Source organism: Phyllopteryx taeniolatus, chromosome 8 (genome assembly GCF_024500385.1).
Source record: "Phyllopteryx taeniolatus isolate TA_2022b chromosome 8, UOR_Ptae_1.2, whole genome shotgun sequence".
Classification (NCBI taxonomy): domain Eukaryota; kingdom Metazoa; phylum Chordata; class Actinopteri; order Syngnathiformes; family Syngnathidae; genus Phyllopteryx; species Phyllopteryx taeniolatus.
This window is the reverse complement of record NC_084509.1, coordinates 14,373,780-14,394,396: the sequence shown is the minus strand read 5'-3', so window position 1 is coordinate 14,394,396 and position 20,617 is coordinate 14,373,780. Positions and strand designations below refer to the sequence as shown.

General features: G+C 39.9%; 1 protein-coding gene across 6 annotated transcripts in view; it reads left to right on the top strand.

The window, feature by feature from the left end:
• Positions 1-20,617, top strand: part of sik2b (salt-inducible kinase 2b) — a 100,396-nt gene that overhangs the window by 35,612 nt on the left and 44,167 nt on the right. For 5 of the 6 annotated variants that reach the window (XM_061781457.1, XM_061781458.1, XM_061781456.1 and 2 more), the window contains one exon: positions 8,626-8,787. In XM_061781457.1, the coding sequence (XP_061637441.1) occupies positions 8,626-8,787 (162 nt within the window). Of the gene's footprint in view, positions 1-6,190; positions 6,232-8,625; positions 8,788-20,617 lie in introns of those variants that run through there. The other variant, XM_061781461.1, reaches the window with a different exon arrangement.

Below are 20,617 nucleotides of genomic sequence, written 5' to 3'. Positions count from 1 at the left end.
TTTTTGCTCTTGATTAGACTGACAAAAATGGAAAAGTGGTCGCTGGTGAAAGCGTGAGGTAGGCAATAAAAAAAAAATAATAATCTAACAAATGTGCAGCAAATTGGCAAACAGAGCATTTAATCTTTTAAATGATAATGTGATGTCCCACTTTGATTTTATTTTTATTTATTTGTTTCTTTCTGAACAGAAAAAGAAGTTTCCCTGGATCAGTTTGTTGTGCCAAAATCAACCAATGAATGAGAAAAGAAACAGACAAAAGAAAACAAAAAGACCTGAATCCGTATTTCCCAGTGTTATTATTGAACAAGGCTCTTCTTCAAGGAGCTGTCGTCCTCCTCCCCTCTGCCTCCTTAGTTAAAGTTGAACAATAAACTTATATTTTTGTGTTTTATTTCTTTATAATAGTGTGTGTTCACTTATTTCTACATTGCACTATATTTATTTTTAACCGCACACTGATTAAAAAAGTAAGTATAATTTCATTTCGGTGCTGGAATTGATTAATTGCTTTCCCATTAATTTCAGTGGGAAACATTACCTCGGGTTAAGAATGTTTCGAATTGCAAACGGGGTCACGGAACCAATTAAGTTTGTAACCCAAGGTTCCACTGCATATCTTTTGTGACACCAGTCCTGGGATCTCTCTCACACAACTTGTATATGAAAGCAGAGTTTGGCACAAGAAGTTGAAAATGGCTGTCTTTATTCTTGCCCAAGGGGTGGGTTGACACCCTCTGTTTACTGATGTGGCTTTGTGTTTGCCACTCCTCAAATACTGCAAAACCACTGGACAGATCAAACCTGGAAATTGGGTCAAATGCAAATACAGCAGCAGTCCAGTGAGTGTAAGCTCAATGGAAAAGAAAGCAGAAGGGAATAGAGAAGTGTGTGGAGATGCCCATTTGAATTTGGAAGGTGGTGGGGAAATGTAGGGCATGCATATTTAAGAAAGCACTACTATTGTGATGAGGGGAGCGTTGAAGCTGACAGAGAGCTTGCGCACTTACACAGATCTCTCGTTTGCCTGATGGGAAAGGAAGAAGACATTGTTGCCTTCAAAGAAATCCTATTTTTGACACACCGCCTTATTTCCATAAACTGTCAATTTGTGTTTGCTCATAAACCCTCTGGCATATCAAAGGGTCATTACAAATGTTTGGACACCAGTGTCTTGCACCTCTGCCTTTGATATTAAACATGATTAGAAACTGCAATGATAAACAAGATTAAAAACCGCAATGACTGCACCAAATGGGTTTTACTAACACATTTAAATTGTTGATTTGCATCTTTTTCCATGCTTCAGCGAACTGTAAACCTTTTAATCTCAAATACCGGTATATCTTTTTTGTTACTATAAACAAATCACCCATATTTCGGCAATGTTGTATTTTAAGTGACAATAGGCACTCAGTTATAATAATCTGAATATCTTCTTACAATGCGCGACTTTGCTTCCAATCTGAAATGTATCTTAGGTATGTCCTTTTAAAATGGCAGCAGATAGCCGAGGCTATGTTTGACCTACCTACTACAAAGGAGTCATTAGGAAAGTAATCCCACTGGCAGTTGTTTCCTTATGGACACGACTGATTGTTACAAGATTGGTAAAACTCACCAAGGACAAAAGCTTATATACATATTGAACAAGACTGATACATCACTGCCAGGTCTGTGGAATGTCATATGTTGTTGCACAACCAGTGTTGCATCAACAAATTATGTGCACATGCATATCTTATTTATTGAAATCACAGACCATATTGGCCATAGCTCAAACATACTGAGAAAACTACTTTTTACAAGATGTATATATTCATTCCATAGGAAGGATCTAAAAAATTGTCATAGTCAGGAGCGTGATGTCCCTGTCAAATGATCACAGATTAGATATCAGACCCGTCGAAACCTGAAAAATAAACAACAGTATTATGTTTGACCCTGGTGGCCGACTAATTAGCATATCTGCCTCACATTTCTGAGGACCTGGGTTCAAATCCAGCCTTGCCTGTGTGGAGTTTGCATGTGCCTGCATGTTTTTTTTCTGGGTACTCCAGTTTGCTCCCACATCCCCAAAACATGCATGGTAGGTTAATTGAACACTCTAAATTGCCCGTAAGTGTGAATGTGGGTCAATGGGTGTGAATGGTTGCTTGTTTATATGTGCCCTGCGATTGGCTGGCGACCAGTTCAGGGTGCACCCCGTCTCTTGCCCAGAGTCAGCTGGGATAAGATCCAGCACACCCTTGCTAGTGAGGATAAGCGGTATGGAAAATGGATGGATGGATGGATGATGTTCGACCCCAGCTACCTCAAGCATTTTGTATCAGTTATCATCAGTAGGGCTCTTGCGCTGACAAAAATAAAGTTTGATGATGATCGTTTGAAAATTACACCCAGCAGAGCACTGGCAAGGAACTGACCTTTACTACATTGTGTATTCTTTAAAATCAATAGTACAGGCATAAAACAATGCCTTAACATTTGAAGAAGATTGCACATTATGGCGTGGCACGGTGGTCGACTGGTTAGAGCATCAGCCTCACAGTTCTGAGGGTTCAATCCCCGGCCCCGCCTGTGTGGAGTTTGCATGTTCTCCCCGTGCCTGCATGGGTTTTCTCCGGGCACTCCGGTTTCCTCCCACATCCCAAAAACATGCATTAATTGGGGACTCTAAATTGCCCGTAGGTGTGAATGTGAGTGCGAATGGTTGTTTGTTTGTATGTGCCCTACGATTGGCTGGCAACCAGTTCAGGGTGTACCCCACCTCCTGCCCGATGATAGCTGGGATAGGCTCCAGCACGCCCGCGACCCTGGTGAGGAGAAGCGGCTCAGAAAATGGATGGATGGATGCACATTATGGCTGGGTGTGTAGCTTTGTAGGTGTTGGCTTGTGGTGAGTAGTAGTCCACTCGAAGTTTGCAGTTCTGATTCCCCTGTTCTGCTGCTATGCTTTTATTTCTACAAGTGCATTGCACAACATTGAGTTGTACATTAAATTGTCAATCAACCATAACAATACAGTTGGATTGACATCCTTTACTGTCAGAAACAAAAGACTAAAGTAGAACCTATGACTGTAATCTAAACATACTCGTTTCAGACTTCTATTAAGTTAGTTTTATATAAAAGATTAACTGTAATATAAAACTATAACAGCACATGGAATAACATCAAGACTTAATGCCTCTAAAAGGACAGCCATGAATCTGGGATTATAGGTGAATAGAGCTTGAATTTTCAGTAATGAATTTTAATCACCATACTGGAATAGGATGAAGATAGTATAAAATTATATCTACTGACAAATTCCTGATATGTCTTAAAATTGCCAATCCTTGAATAGTAACCTTCGAGTTTGAGAGGATCTCCTCAAGGTAGCGCTGCCTGAAAGGGATATCGATGAAAGTGTCAAAGGGGTTTCATAATTTATCTTTGATTAGATGTCGTTTCATGCTATCGGCAAAATGAACATTTATTTTAAAAGGTATTTAAATATACGTGTCTCAACCAAACACTTGGACGCTAAAACCGAGCCAACCTCCAGCTGGCTCCAAGCCATTTTAAGCGCTTAGTGCTCTGGAATGAAACAAGCACTGCCGTCTCTCCGCATGCACGTAGATGTGACTTTGTGGTTTCTGCATTTCAACGGCTTGGCTATCAGTTACTGATGTGGAAAAAGACTTGAGTGTTTTTGCGCCTTGTCCTCCACACCCACAGACTCTCGCTGTTCTTTCCCCCGCGGTGCGATCTGAAGTTAGGCCAAGGTTCAACCAGCAATCCGCCCTACTGCTTTGTCCCATCTATACCTGAGCAGCTGTTAAGAGACTCAATTCCTCAGCCAGCTCTTTGGCATAGCATAGCGACTGTTGATCTGTTCCCTAATATCCCCATGATTCATGCTTGTTCTGTTCGCTTCCCAGGAAGCATGCCTCAAAGTGTCAAGGTCTTTGCCCTGTCCAACATTGTATTAGGATGTTAACTGTTTGACTCAGTTTGGGCACTCATTTCTAACTTAATAGCCAGACAATTAAGGATGGCTTGTTCATCTGGGGCCCAAATTATGTGTGCTCAATTGGAAACATTTTTTGGGGTCAGTGTTTAAGTTTATGCATGTTGTACTTGTAAGTTATGGTAAATATCCTGTCTTCGGACAATGTCTGTAATCTCTCTAATATCACGTGCGTCTCTCTGTGTAGGTCATATGTAGGTCAATGAGTTTTGATTGAAAATTAGCAGAGGTGGTTAGAGTAGCCAACTATTGTACTCAAGTAAGAGTACTGTTACCTTAGTAATAATATTACTCAAAAGTAAAAAGAAGTCCTCCAAATATTTAAGAGTAAGAAACTACTCAGTGAAAAACTACTCAAGAGTAACTGGTGAGTAACATCTGATTGAAAAAAAAATAATAAATTAATTAAAAAAAAATAAAAAAACTAATGATAATAATAATAATAATAGTATCCATCCATTTTCCATGCCACTTATCCTCACTAGGGTCACGGCCGTGCTGGAGCCTATCCCAGCTAACTCTGGGCGAGAGGCAGGGTACACCCTGAACTGGCTACCAACCACTCGCAGGACACACATGAACAAACAACCATTCACATTCACACCGACGAGCAATTTAGAGTCTTCAATTAACCTACCATGTATGTTTTTGAGATGTGGGAAGAAACCGAAATACCCGGAGAAAGCCCATACAGGCATTGGGAGAACATGCAAACTCCACACAGGGGAGGCCAGATTTGAACCAGAGTCCTCGGAACTGTGAAGCAGATGTGCTAACCCGTTTTCCACCGAAACAAAATCAGATTATGAATGTCAAATAAAATAAAAAATAATAATTGGTAGTCCAGACACACCTGCCACCATTTAATTTTTTAAGTGCCCAGAAACAAACAAGACATGCATTGGGCTCATTTTGATTGGCTTGCGAAGGCTTTGTGTGCGGTCTGAGCCAAATGACACTCATGATCACGTTGGATTGGCACAACGGCGCCCTACGCGGAAGTCAAAGATGAAGTCTAAAAATAAAATCGATTGCGCATGCGATAATGTATCAATAAAAGTAGAGAGCGGCATATCGATCATTGTAACGCAGTAAAAGTATCAATTCTTCTTAATTAAATAAGTAAAAGTAAAAAGTATCGTGCATTCAAATGACTCTGACATGTACAATTTATCCAAAATATTACTTGAGTAAACTTTAAAGTTAACTTTAAAACTTTACTAACTTTACTACCCACCTTTGAAAATTAGTAACTTTTAATTTAATGTGCTTTTGCACAAAGTCCTGTCATTGATATTACCCGGTCAAGGGAATTTGTCTGAGAAAACTTTACAGGGATATAATTTACATATGCAGTTTGATTTAATTTATTTTCTCAAGTGTTGTTAAAACAGTATAATCTACCCAATTATATCCAGTGTCTTGTTACATTATACCTACAATCCCAAATCAGTTAGTGATAGTGATTTATAAATATAAAAGTCTCTGATAGCCTTTTTCTCAATTGCATCAGTTCTCTGTGACAATACATACAGTAAGTGAGGTCTAATCTAATCATTTTGTCACTGGTTTGTTTAGAATTAAGTCCTATCGACATTGTATCACTAAAATCACTCATTTCTGAAAGGTGTGTTGTCCATGAATGAATGACTGTGCGTCTCCTTGCCTTCACATGTGCTTGGACAATCCATTGAGTGATACCTGAATAATGTAAAGCCTCATTCATTCAGGAGTTGTGTGATGACGGGAGACAATGGAATGTCAGTGAAATGTAGTGGCAAAAACTGATGACAAGAAAAGTGGGCGTTTACTGAGTTGACCTTATCTCAGATTTCAATGGTGTGACTGAGGCATCTCCCAGTAGAATCAGTGTGGTACCGTCCATCCATGCAAGCGTCACTTAGATAACCAAAGATTGAATGATCATGCCAGGTGACAATGATGAGGAGTTCACTTTGCGTTTGATTGTAGCCTCAGAAGAGCATGAAGAGATTACGTTCATTTACAGACCTGTTCTGTTGGACCTCCTCAACAAATTCCCCTCTGTGGCGTTTCTTTTGATTAGAAACTGCATGAAAATATAAGAGCTGCCCTAGTCAAGTGAATGTCAGTCTCTTTGGAATGTACCACCACCTATCTAATCAGTATCTTTTTTTTCCCCTGATGTTAGCAATTCATCAACCATGCGCTCGATGACATTCTCCTGGAAAATTTTAGTGAGTGTTATAGCCTTGAGATGCTTTTATTCTACGAGACTGGAGAGTCCTTGATTATTTTGTCACATGATGTGTTGTTTGCCCACGGGAAATATGGTGCTCTACTTAACATATTTGATGTGCATTTTCATGACAATGTAACGCAATGTAGGTCAAATGTTTGTCTTGCTTGGTGTGATTTTTACAGTGACCAATATTTTCCTATTAAAGTATTGGTACTACTAAAATAGACAAAAGGTCCAAAAGTAATGAATACAGTATCCCACATATCACATCAACATGTCCTGAAGGTGTTGAATTGGTTTGAGATCGGTTGACTGTGAAGGACTCATCATATGATTTGTATCACTTTAATACTTATCAAACCATTTAGAGAGGCTCTGATTTGGGACACTGGCTTCCTAGAATGGACCACCCCAATGTGGGACAGAATGCTCCATCACAGGATAAAGATCACCCACAACAATATTTCAGTTCACTGATGAATTTGTCACCGATCCAATTGTTATTTTTAAATTAATAGTGCTCCTTCAATCTGTTTAGTTTTTTGCCATTATACCCAAACCATTATCAGATGGCCATGTACATTTTATGCCCTTTGAACTGCTTTAAAGTTTACATCAGCATAGGGGTGCACAATTAATCGAATTTTCATCGTGATCGCGGTTTTGGCTACCACGATTAAATGAGCCTGATCGGCGATTTATTTATTTACATTTAAAATGCGGGTACATCTGCAAATGAAAAGTGCTTGATTTGTAGGAGTGCCCGCAATGTAGATAGCCAGCTACCAGGGGTGAACGTGTGGTTAATGCTTCATTAAGGGCCACCACGCTCTGTGGCCAACTTCAAAATAAAAGCTTAAAATGGCATTGATGTCTAGTGTAGTAATATATATGACACTTTTATTTTGAAGTTGCCCCTCTCAGCATGTTGGTGGACAGGCGGCGTGTCACAGTAAGACACTATTAATAATCGTTGTAGCGGGTGCCTTGACTTCAACTTTTCGCCTGGCCTGACTGCAATGAAAAAAACACCAGGAGTAAAAAAAAAAAAAAAAAAAAAAAAAAAAAAAAGTATGGAATTTTGAAATCTCAAATGTGTAGGAACCCTGGCTGAAATAAACATACTTTTCTCTTCAATCTTGCCACAGAGTGTACGGAGAGTTACCAAACAACATGAACGAGAACCTTGCAGTTGAATGCAACAAACCTGGGGAGGAAAAAAAGCATATTCCTTGGAGGAAAAAAAAAATCTTCCCAAGATTGGAAATTGCAATCCCACTTCTCAACACTCCACTATATTTTATCGGCATGCCATTTTTAAACAACTATGACTTCCATCTGTCTCACGTCATACAATCTACTGGTAGCTATAAAGCAGATAATCAGATAAATCAAAGTCTTAAATAAATGTTTATGTATTTACAGTACTATACATACACAATAAAAACCCTCGGCAGTCTCACCGAACCCCTCACACACGTACTGTACACACACCCTGTTCCAGTGTAGCAATGCTTCGCTTCACCCTTTCCCTTCCTCCTCCAGCTGTGATGGCACAGTACATTCATGCTGCCAGACACTGGACATGAAGAGGGGGTTCTGGATGAAAGAAAATAACAGTATCCTCCTCTGACTGTAGAAAGTATGCTGTGATGTAGCAGAGCCATAAACTACAGTTGGCAGCCGGCCTTGCACTTCACAAGGATAATAAATGTGACCCTCCAGCACAAAACCAATCGGAAGTCGCATGGCCGTATTCTGAGTTATATACATTTTCTGAAAAGGCATTAAAAAAAAATGTTTAATTGATGGATAGATTGTGTTAATCGGGTAACATTTGGTGAAGATATGTTCGTTTAAAGATCTGAAGCGGCATTTCAGCGTTAGCCGAGCAGCAAAAATCTTTTGTTTACATCATTAGGGACTATAATGGCCTCTTGTCGGTTCATATGTGTAACATACATACATGTACGTACATTTAAATTAAATCCGCGGCTCCAGAGAACCCCAAGTTTTTTTGTTGATACCAACCATGATGTGGTTTTCCTTATGCGCGTAGCAGGAGGCGATTGTTGTTTTTTGTCGGACTTTTCTTACTGAGGTTTTGCTGTACTCTCTCAAAAAATGAATTACCTTTCTAGGCACTTATTTTTCTGGTGTTTAAATCACATCTGAAAATCGATGTTTTCACTGAGTCAATGTTTTCTGGGCTCTTGCCACGGTCGAACGACTTCCAATCGGTTTCGTGCTGGAGGGAAATTGTCCTTTAAAAAGATACAGTAACACTGAGTGGATTGTTTGATTGAATACCTTGAATTGTGTTTGTAAAGCCTGCGCATTGTCATTGTTTATTACCATTCTAACCATTTTTCCCTCTATTTGGCTGCAGACTACCTGGCGAAGCACGGCCGACTGAGTGAGCTGGAGGCCAGGAGGAAGTTCTGGCAGATCTTGTTGGCGGTGGAATATTGTCACAACCACAAAATTGTGCACCGGGACTTGAAGGCAGAAAATCTACTGCTGGATGGCCACATGAACATCAAAATTGCAGGTACGATTGCATGAGTGACCAGTATACTCTCACATAGGTGTGAAATAGAAAGGGTTTTGATCCATGGCCACTCTGTGATGTCAGCGCTGACGTAGTTCAGAAATGTGTTAACTACCTGCTCTGGCCATTCACACGTTTGTGTTGGGAAGTGGTTTGGGGCTGCATGTGAGATGACTGTTTGTTGGAGGAAATTCTGAAGAAGGCCATCTTTTCAAAACTGATGTGAAAGGAGAAAGAAAATGCCTACCCATGGACTCTGCAGCTTTAAATTTGAAGGGGGGGGTGAAACATTAAAGATGAAGGAAAAAAAGAGAAGCAATACCAGCTTTAGGAATGCAAGACTCGTGTGGCGTTTTATAGCAGTGTTTTTTTTTTTAATACTAATATGAATTTATGGTATTTAGAGCCAGGTAGCGAGAATATCACTTCTGTTGCTTAGTTGGGGGGAAGAATGGCCATTAAGATAATTCAGTTTGGAAGGCATCAGATGGATTTGTTTGTTTGTGAGCTAGAATAACACTCTAAAAGTTGGAGAAAGAATGATAATTGGTAGGGCTCGGCTCACCCTAAAAAATCCCAATTCATTATTCATGTTGACTAATGAATGACTTCCGAATCAGAATCAAATCATTACTCCTTGTACTATTCCGAAATATAGAAATGTCATAGTCCAACTAATAAAAAAAATCCAGTTTGATTATTTGAAAACTATCAATTGAACTGGAAAGAGAGTATGCTGGCGTGTTTTCGCTGCTCCTTTTCCTTCCAGAAAAGGACTTATTTTTAGTTTAAAATGACTTGCTTTAACCAGGATCCCTCGCCATACCGTGACCAAAGGTATGGTTTTGCTTCCGTCTCTGTGCCATTAAATGCATAAATCCACACTGACTGGGACCAGCTGCCTCCTTTTTCTCCAGCTAGCTATCGAGCCGACTAGCTCTTGTTATCTGGCACGCTGTGTTGGATCTTGAACAACTTTCTCTCATTCATTCTGCTGCGGTCGTCATCTGCCATGAACATCCATGCAGCTCTTCGGGCTCAGCTATTGGATGCCTCCTTCCGTGGAGATCATCGTCTTGGTGGACGGCAATGGCTATTTGCTTCCATGACCTATGATCAACAGCAAGAACGAACGACTGTACAATTGTGCAGATGCACAGAAATTACACACAGTAAATAAAGATGGTGTCGGCCATAAATACAAGCAAGAAATCGTGAAATAATTTGTATTTTTTTTAAATGAATGCGGCATGACAGTAGTTGCAGCTGTTGTCAGAATAAAGTATTATGATATTGATCATATGATTCGTTAGTATTGATTATTATGATTCATTCTGATTTGACTCTGAAATTCTGATTCGATGAATGATTTTCCACGCCAGCTCGAATCCCACTTCGAGTCACCACCCATTCATGAATAGCCTTAACAATCGGTAACCCACTCATCAGTTTATAAGGTAAACCTGATACTAAAACTTATAACACCATGTTGCTACCTTGTTGTGTCCAATTTCTATTAAATCTGTTTAAGGGCTGGTGTTATTAATTCTATTATTTGGTCTGTAAAATTTGTGGTGCTAGAACTGCGCATGGTTTTACGATTGTTTAAACAGAACTTAAGGAGCAAAAGTGTTCCAGAACATTAAATTACAGCTGTGGTTGTTTATGCCAAATGTTCCAAGCAGAAAAGGTCAAATTTGACTGAAACATATTACTGTCATAGAGTACAGAGAGCACCGTCCTTTGAGTTTGCTCATCTGTTTCTCAGATGCATCCCAAGATTACAAACTGGAGATGTTATTATCCCAATTTAAAGAGACACTTTTGACTCGCCACCAGTTGTCCACATCGCAGACTAGTTTTGAAAAACAATGAACAGAATATTACTTGGCAAGTGATTAGGCAGAATGGGGAAGAAAACTCTGGGGAGGAGATGGGCAGCATTGTACGCCATGTGCTTTCTACCCAGAATGCACTCTGACAAATGGAAGACATGATAAATCGAGTATAAATTAGTTTTTTGCTTTATTGGCATGAATGCAAAATTGGCTTTGCTGTGACAAAATGGTTCATTAAAATGAGAGCAAATTATGAAATATCACTATGAACAGTAGGGTTAGGCATCGTTTGAATTTGAGCGATTACTGTTCCGATTACAGTTCCTTAGTTCGATTCCGGTTCCAAATGATTCTCGATTGAGATTCTTTTAGAGGGCTGTGTCAAAAAAGTTTGCATGGTTTAAATAAAGGGTGTCCAAATTATGAAAATTCATTTTCTTAGCAGCTTGCAGCATAGACTAAAATGAACATTTGACTCGAGGTGCTTTATAACCAGTATCAATATCAAACCTATGAACAGAAAGGCAATGCGTGTGGAACTAACCCAATTGACTTAATATTCATTAATTAATGTTTCAGCTAAAAGTTAAATATAGCATTCTTAAAATGGTTATACTACTTTATTTTGTTTCACTCACCCAGTTGACTGAGAGTTGACTGAACTGACAGCATTGTTAAAATAGCTATTTTAACAATGATATATATATATATAAAACAATGCCCCTGTATTCTGGTTCATCACGTGAAATGGTTTATGTGTGCCAGTTGCTTGTAGCCTTTTATTTTGAAGGGAACTCAGCATTTTGGCACGAAAAGTAACTTCACACGGCCCTGGTGATTTTATTTTATTTTTTTAATGTATTTGTTTAATTTTTGATTCCTTTACCTACCCACTGATGAGGCACAAGGTTAGTGTTTGTGATAATGTGAGACGTTTATGTGACTTTTGTCCCAATTCATTGTGATGTAAAGGTGATACGGTGAAGTTTTAGCCCAATGTTAAGGTTTTGTTTTTTTTGTTGTTGATTTTTTTTGGTTTGTTTTTTTTGTCATTGGTGCTTACGTTGGTTTTAAGACTAAAATAAACGCTAAAAACCATCAGTGCAAAAGTGAAAGCAACCATTTACCTTGTTAGCTGTCTCAATGTTGGCATAGACTTATTTTATTGTTTCATTCACCCAGGTGACTGAGTTGACTTCACTGAAGCGCTGCGTGGTGTAGGCTGAGGCTCGGAGCGCGTCTAACGCTATACATCGGGAAAGACTCCTTTGCACAATATAATCTTATTCCAAGTGTTGCACTGAGGCAACTGGTCATTCATTTTAACAAAGTTAAGACACACCTTTGTTCGCCGTCGCTGCCGTTGGGCACAAGCACGTCATCGTGCCCGTTCTTTGTGCGTTTACGCCGCTTCTTGGTTACTTTTCGCCACCATTTCTTCGCGGCTGGAGGACTAGGCATCAAAACTGGGAACCTAATTTTTTTATTTTGAACGGTTCCGGGAGAACCAGAACGTTAGTCCCGGTTCCAATCGGTTCTCGATGCCCAACCCTAATGAACAGTCAATATTGGGCATGCGAGAATCTTTTCTATTAATTGAGACAGAATCAATAGCACCTCTGCTAGTTACAGCTGAGTAAAGGAATCGTTATTGTTGTGCCGTAGATGCATACTCATGAAATTTGACCTAGTCTTAACACATCACCATAAACACACACACTTACTACGTTCCTACCCTAACTTATGGTTTCAAGCTGTGGGTTATGACTGAAAGAACAAGATCACAGATCAAGTGGCCAAAATGAGTTTCCTCTGCAGGCTGTCTGGGCTTTCCCTTAGAGAAGGGGGGAGAAGCTCGGTTATCCGGTAAAGGCTCAGCGAAGTGCTGCTCTTACCCCCCGTCAAGTGGAGCCAGATGAGGTGGCTCGTGCATCTGGTTAGGATTCCTCCTGGACGATTCCCTTGTGAGGTGTTCTGGGTAGGTACCACCGGCAGGAGGCCCCGCGGACGACCCAGACTATGTCTCTCCAGTGTGGCCTGAGAACGCCTCAGGATCCCCCGGGAGGGCTTGACAAAGTGGCTTGGGAGAGAGTAGTCTGGGCTTCCCTCCTTAAACTGCTGCCCCCGTGACTCGATCCTGGATAAGCTGAAGAAAACAGATGAATGGATATACAGGATATCATTATCTTTTATGTACCCAGGTCCTCAACAAACATCTATAATCAGCAGAATCCCAAGGTCCCATTTTTTTTCCATTATTTGTTGGACCACAGTACATGTAGTTTGTTGTTCATGCATCATCTAGCCTTTCCACACTTTTTACTAACATTCACACATTTGAACAAACTTTCTGGCTATTCACTGATGTCTTTACTCACTCTAAAGAACACTTCTTGGTCTACTATTTGAAGCTCGTCTAGGTAGCAGTCAATCAAAAAAGGTCATCCTTAAGTAGGCTGCAGAGTAGAGGGGGGCATCAGAAACAACCGGGGGTGCCATTAATTTTTCAATCAATTTTTCCATCAAGCTTTTTTTACATGGAAGGTGGACAGTTTGAGGCTGGGTAGAGAGGTGGGTGAATCTCGATTGCAAAATTAAAATGGCACTCACACCTCCACCGACGCCAAATAAACCCAATTTGGAACAGCATTAAATTGTAAATCTTTTAAAGTACCCACCTCTTGCATGTCTGAATGTTTGACTGAAAAATGAAATATGAAATATAAAATGCATCTTGAATGGGTGCTTATTATTCCTTGCACATCGCTCTACAATGTCTTGCAGATTTCAGTGAAGTGGTTTGTGTAATCTTCATAACATTACTAATAGACAAGCATGAAATGATAACTTCCTTAACAAAGGTAAAAATCACACTAAGAAAGACCTCTCTTGTTGTTTAGTCTCAAGCATAACGCCACCATGTGCATCATATGACATGTTTATGCAACAAAAGCTCGAGTTGAGTCATCGGGGCAAATAAATGACTCAACCATCCTTCTTAACCATATCTAGATATCTGCAGGCACAATATAGCCTTAGCTGTCAATAGCTAGCTACTAATTGAGGTTGTTTATAGCCTCGTTTTGACCAAGCAGTACGGTTTGGTAAATTTCCCCACAGTACAGTTTGGGTCAGATAAATGGGCGGCGGTACAGGTCGGTTTGTTTCTTCAGCTCGGATGTCAACTTACTATAGCATGATGGTAAAACTTACTGTATGCACTTGCCACACAAAGTTTGATTATCCTTTAGCTGTTGTAATTTCTAGTGTGTCATTGTTTAGGCTAATGTTATGCTAATGTGGTTGTGTGTGTCACACATGCTGTGCAACTTGCCCACAGCGTGCAGCAGCTTTTTGATGTCGAACGGGCTGCTCAGTATTCTGCTCCACAAAGTGGGTCACAGCTTCTGAAGCTAAATCTGCACTGGCAATAACGAAGAAAAAAAAAACAATGTTCTTACCCGTGTCATATCTCACCTTCACAGCAGTATCACACAGCAAGCACCATTGCTATAAACTCTGGATCTCATGGTGCTTCGCTTTAATGCATCTGCTGCTTTACCTGCGTAGACGCATACTGAAATACACTCACGCAAATTATTGATTGACTGCAATTTGCAAATTTGCAACTCATTTCTACTATTTGTAGTCATGATACAGTCTCACCAATTCATGTGTTACATCTTACAACTGTTTTCTTTTTTTTACCAATTGACAGGAAGCATAATTAATGCTATTTGTGTACAGATTGAAAGTATTAGCTTGTTCACTAGGTTGCTATTGACGCATTGGATTCTGCCATTCATAGCTATTCAATGGCTGCAATTAGTATGGGTACTTAGGGAATGAATTATGTAAGTTTTAAGTCCCTACAAGATCTGCTCACGTGTTTGTGATGACGTTGTTCCCCCACTAATTGTAAATCGCTTTGATGCCGAACAGAATTGTGGAACTCATTCTGTGTCTTGCCCTCACACTGCACACCGTGTGTGTGTGTGTGTGTGTGAGAGAGTGTGCGCGCATGCATGTGCTGACATCACCTCAAGCCCCATTATGTAAGCCAGACTTTTTTAATCAGCACTATTTATTCATTTTGCTTTTTTCCTTTCTTTATATAACTGTGTCAAATGATGGAAAAAGCATGAGGGCAGAGGGTTAAATGAGTGCCATTGTCTGCCCCTGTTAACTGTGGGCCCCATCGCAATCACGGGACGGCATTGGTACAAAGCGGACAATATACTAGTTTGTTTTCCTGACCTGTGACTTTTAGATTTTCTTTTTCCCTTATTTTTTAATCCCTTTTGGCCACTGGAAATGTAAACAGTGCTCATCACAAGTTTAGGATGAAAATGTCCTTTGTAGCAACTGGGGGGAAAAAGGAGCTATACACCTCACAGATGTTTTTTTTCTTCATAAATGAGTTGTTTTTAATATTATTCTTTCAAGATGCCTCTGTGTATTTTAATGGCTACTGCGGCTTGAACTTTAAATCTGGAATCTCCAAATGTGTGTGTTTGGTGTATGTGTGAACTCCTCCCATGTCATACTTTTCTGTAGATAAAATCTGACTTGTTTGCTCCGCAGACAACCAGTCGGAGCAAAGCCTTTGAAGAGCTCATGTGAGTCTAGGGGTGCAGGTGACCTCATATAAGGGGCCTATTTGCTCAGCATACAAATATGTGGCTTATATATATCATTATGCAAAACTTACAGACACTGTGGAGATGTTACACAGTACTTGGATGCAAAGAGGGAGACCACCATTATGTTTCTTAAAGTGAGTTTGTAGTTAAATTGGTTATGGTAATCTGATATATGGAAATAGGGTTGCACAATATACCAGTACTAGAAAGCGCCACGATGCCTCAATGTCAAAAATGAAACAATGCAACTTGTTTCAGAACCGGTATGAGCAGTTCTCCGAAAAGAGGCTAAGTGTGCTTGCTTTAAACTGTTTATTAGTCACTCCTGTATATAATATGTACAGTATTAGTACAGTGGAACCTCGGGTTACAAACGACCTGGTTTACGTACAATTCGGGTTATGTCCAAAATTTCCGTAGAAAAATTACCTCTAGTTACATATTTTCGGTTGTGGAATGGTCTTTGTATAGACGAACGGAAAGATCTATGTTATGCCTGTACTCGCGGTGCGTGTTGATCATTCACTCCGTGCGTAATGCATTGCTGTAAGATGAAAACTTGTCTGCTCCGCGCTGCAGCATAGCAGAAATCTGTTACGCTTGTGCCCGAAGGTTCCTCTCCATCCTTGATCATCCAGTCACAAATCTAATAGCGTTTGTGATTGACGTGGTAAAAGAAGTCCGAAAATCATTTTATTTTCATCACAATATTATTTACAGTATGTATTAGGGCTGCACGATATATTGTTTGATGATCATCATCACAATGTGCACATGCGCAATAGTTACATTGCAAAGGTCCTGACAATGTACGGGGGAAAGAACTGTGCTACCCAACATGCACTGCGCGCAGCATTCCACCAATTACATTCATACTTTACTTTAAGCCTGCAAAACATGAGGCAAAACATTCTTGCTTCAAATTATTTGTCACTCCCAGCTGTAGTATATTGTAAAACTATCATGTAAAACAAATAATTAAACAATGAATGTCTGGTAACCTAAGTGCTAGCATACAGTGATAAGAAAAGCTAGACATGCTAATAAGATTAGCACCGATTAGCACAGTAAATTAGAACCTTTTAAACAACACACCGAGCAGTCCAGATGTGGTGTCGTCCCCGGGTGCTTCGGATGACGTTTTATGTGTGTGTTTATGTGTGTGTATATGTGTGTGTGTGTGTGTGTGTGTGTATATATATATATATATATATATATATATATATATATATACACACATACACACACACAGATCATTTTACACAGTCCCGGGATGCACTTCACGGTCCTGCTATATTGCAGATTTATATTACAGGTGTTACTCTTTTTTTATATACTGTTTGTACAGTATTTTTTGTTATCCATTGCTCTTGTTCTCTCTCAGTATGTTATGTTTCGGCCCGTCATGATAGCAAATGTTGTAGGACTATATATTTTTCCAAAAACTATCACGACAAATGATAGTATCAATGTTTTTTATGCCACTGATTTAATATTAGAGTATAATAATTCAAGCAGGCTGAGGCTTTGTTCAAAAAAATTGCATTTCTACAAATATTAAAATTTGGAATAGCGGTATAAACAGTCATTAATGCCTTAACAGGCAATATGGTGCCAATCAAGTTTTCAGTTAAGAAAAAGTGCCAAGTAGCAACATTGACAACACAAGCAACCTGTTTTGATTCAAGATGTGTAGTTCTATTTAAAAGTCTGCAGCCTTTCTTTAAACGCTGCTTTGTCAACATGTTCAAAAGCTACATCTCTTTACAATAAGTATACTATACTGCATATAATGTGAGCAGACGTGCGCAATATTCACGTTTGTATTTGCTTTGTTGGACAAAGGGTTCCAGAATTGCAAGCTGACGGGAAACAAGAGATGTCCGACTATGTTTTTTGTTGCCAGCTGAAGAAATTGGGTGTGATGGTTGCGTTTAAAATGGATTTTGTCACTTTGAGGTTTTGCGTTGTCTTTGTTGTGACTTCATACAAATTCGACATACCAGCTCGTTGGTGTTAGCGGGATGGCTGTGTTCATCTGGCTTGAATTCAAAATGTTCCCACATCGTCGCGGTGGTATTAGGGTTTGGAACTAATTCCATTTATGCCGATCAATTTTCTGTAACTGCAGCTGCCGGCTCGCCGTCAGAAGACTTGGCTTTGTGTACGCTAGCGCCCGCATTTCCCCCTCCGCACAGACATGCACACGGCCAATCAGACGGAGGGTCTCCACTCTTCAATATCTCTGATTGGCTTAGAGACCACAATGAAAACCATCGTGTGTCTGCTTTCAAGTTGCAGAAATTTTTTTTTCTTACTCAAATGACTAGGCAGTTGTACGCATCCTCTGTTGTTTTTTTAATTTATTTTTTATTTATTTATTTATTTATTTGCCCCATTGCCATTCAGAAATTTGGGCGCATGTGGGATAAAATTAGTCCCTCTCTGGAGTCCTGTCTCGTCCAAAAAAAAAAATCATACCAGCACCACGCCAGAGTACTAAACCATGCATCCGAAGCCGCAGATTGATCATATTTTATGCATCATAATTTCAAACAAGATCGCAATTTTTTTTTTGTGTTTTTTTTTTTTTTTTTTACTAATAATCAGGTAATCGGACGAGCCTAGTGAGGATAAGCGGTACAGAAAATTGATGGATGTATACAACCCCACCCCCATTAAAAATAAATAAATACAATAAAAATTCCATTAGGCCACGGTTGAAGCCTCGGTCTGTCGCCATCGCATGCCCACTAAGAGTGCACATCAAGCAGGTATGAGTGAGCTGACAGCCCACTATAAAAACAATACATCCATCACTCGATAGCCCAGAGAGAGCGCTCATCTCGTGCGGTTGATGTTATTCTTGCATTTGGACACAAAATTAATTTCTATTTCCAGCTTTTCACATCTTAAAGTACCGGTACGTTGCAAATAGCAATGCTAGGGTAAGAGTACGTTGTGCCTTACGGTAGTAGTTAAAAACGACTTATGCCTGCATCAGACTGCCAGGCAAATTTGGTCTTTCACGATTGCACTATGTCAGACTATCTCAGTCAGACAGTGGGAACACTACATGACGTGTATTCAGATACCACCGTATCCCGTAGTTTACAATCACTGGGCTTTATCTTGTCAAATCAAACACTGTTGAGGAGGTGTGGCCACCTTTCACCACAACCTGATATAACCGTTACCATGGCAACAGCAAGTTGTTGTCAAACAATAGATCGCTTCAGCAATGTCGTGAAAAAATAACAAAAAGAGGGGGAAAAAACGTGCACTGGGTGCTCGGCAGATGACGTTTTGGGCTATTCATTCAAGGATTGCTTGAGGTATGTTCACGTACTTTTAATAAGATATGGCTCGCAAGCAGGCCACAAAACAAAACTTCATGTAGCCTAGCAAGCTAGTACTAGCGCTAACATTTGTACGTAAATATGATGACGTCCTGTCATGCATGCTCTAAAGCTTTGGTAAACATTGGTTAGTGCGTGTGAATGTTGATAACGGTGACCAAGTACGGGAGGCGATGCGCTGGTCACAATATGCAATCCTATTGGTCGAAGTCAAGGTGCGCTGTCAAGTGAGTTGTCGTTGATATGTCACACTTCATGGAAGATATCCCAAAAACATGCAAGACTTTTCATTTTGGCGTCGTAGGGTTATCGTAGGACCAAATCGTTGGTCGTGGTTTATGTCACAGTACAAGAAGCTTCGTCATTCCCGACAAAATATGCCAGGCCCGATCTGGGAAACAATTTGAATACAGTAGAATGGAGGTATATGTGGGTATGGCACCGGTGAATATTATAGGCGGAGATATCGGTGTCTAACTATTTTTGAAGTTGATTTATCAGAGTGTTTTTTCTTCTTTCCCCCCCTCCAGCCCTAAATCCAAGATGAGCCATCGAAGTTGATGAGCCATCGAAGTTGAAGTTTGTTAAACTGACACCTAAAACTAATTAAGCATTGTACAGTATTTCATTCATCTACCGTTCTGCTTATCCTCACTAGGGTCGCAGGCAGACTGGAGCCTATCCCAGCAATCTTTGAGCGAGAGGCGGGGCACAACCTGAACTGGTCGCCAGCCAATCGCAGGGCACATAGAAACAAACAACCATTTGCACTCACATTCACACCTATGGGCAATTTAGAGTATTCAATTAACCTACCCTGCATGTCTTTGGGATGTGGGAGGAAACCGGAGTACCCGGAGAAAACCCACGCAGGCACGGGGAGAACATGCAAACTCCACACAGCACAGATTTGAATCCCGGTCCCCAGAACTGTGAGGCAGATGTGCTAACCAGTCTACACCGTGCCGCCTTGTACAATAGTTAAACACCAAAATGTTAAACCAAATGACATAAAGTAATTGAAAGGACGTCGGCAAGTTTACTGGTAACAATGCCATGGACGGGCTAACAGAAATTAACATCAATGTTGCGGTTTTTATGAACTGTGAAAAAATTTATACTTTCGCGCAAACTGAGCTGGCCCCAGCTCAGGAGCTGCATTGACTTACAGTGGGAGGAAAAACTATGTGAATCCTTTGGAATTTCTTAAATTTCTGCATAATTTGGTCATAAAATGTAGTCTGATCATCTAAATCGCAAGAATATACAGTCTTCTTAAGCTAATACCTCACAAAAAATATGTTTTCATATTTTTATTGACAATAACATTCACAGGACAGGGAGGAAGAAATAAGTAAACGGTTGGATTTACTGATTCACCCTCATTTGGCAGCAATAACCTTAACAAAACATTTTCTGTAGTTGCAGATCAGACGTGCACGATTAGGATGAATTTTGGACCATTCTTCTTTATAACACTGCAGTTCAGCAAGATCTCTGGTATGAATAACTGGAAAGGAGTGGCCGTCTTCTAAAAATGACTTAAAGAGCACAGCGCAGAATACTCAATGAGGGGGGGGAACCCATCAGCTGAAGACTTATACATTTAACTGGCAAATGCCAACGTCTCCATTGACAAATCTAACATACGTCAAATATTTCAAAAACAATGGTGTTCATGAGAAAACACGCAAGAGGAAACCATTGTTGTCGAATAAAACATTGCTGCGCGTTTGAGGTTTGGTAAAGAGCACTTGAATTTGCACAAAAATATAATTTTGTGATATGTGTAATGTAGATTTTTTTTATCCTTCCTCATCGCACTGTAGCAACACATATTTTAATTGTACAACCCCAATTCCAATTAAGTTGGGACGTTGTGTTAAACATAAATAAAAGCAGAATACAATGATTTGCAAATCATGTTCAACCTATATTTAATTGAATACACTACAAAGACAAGATATTTTATGTTCAAACTGATAAACCT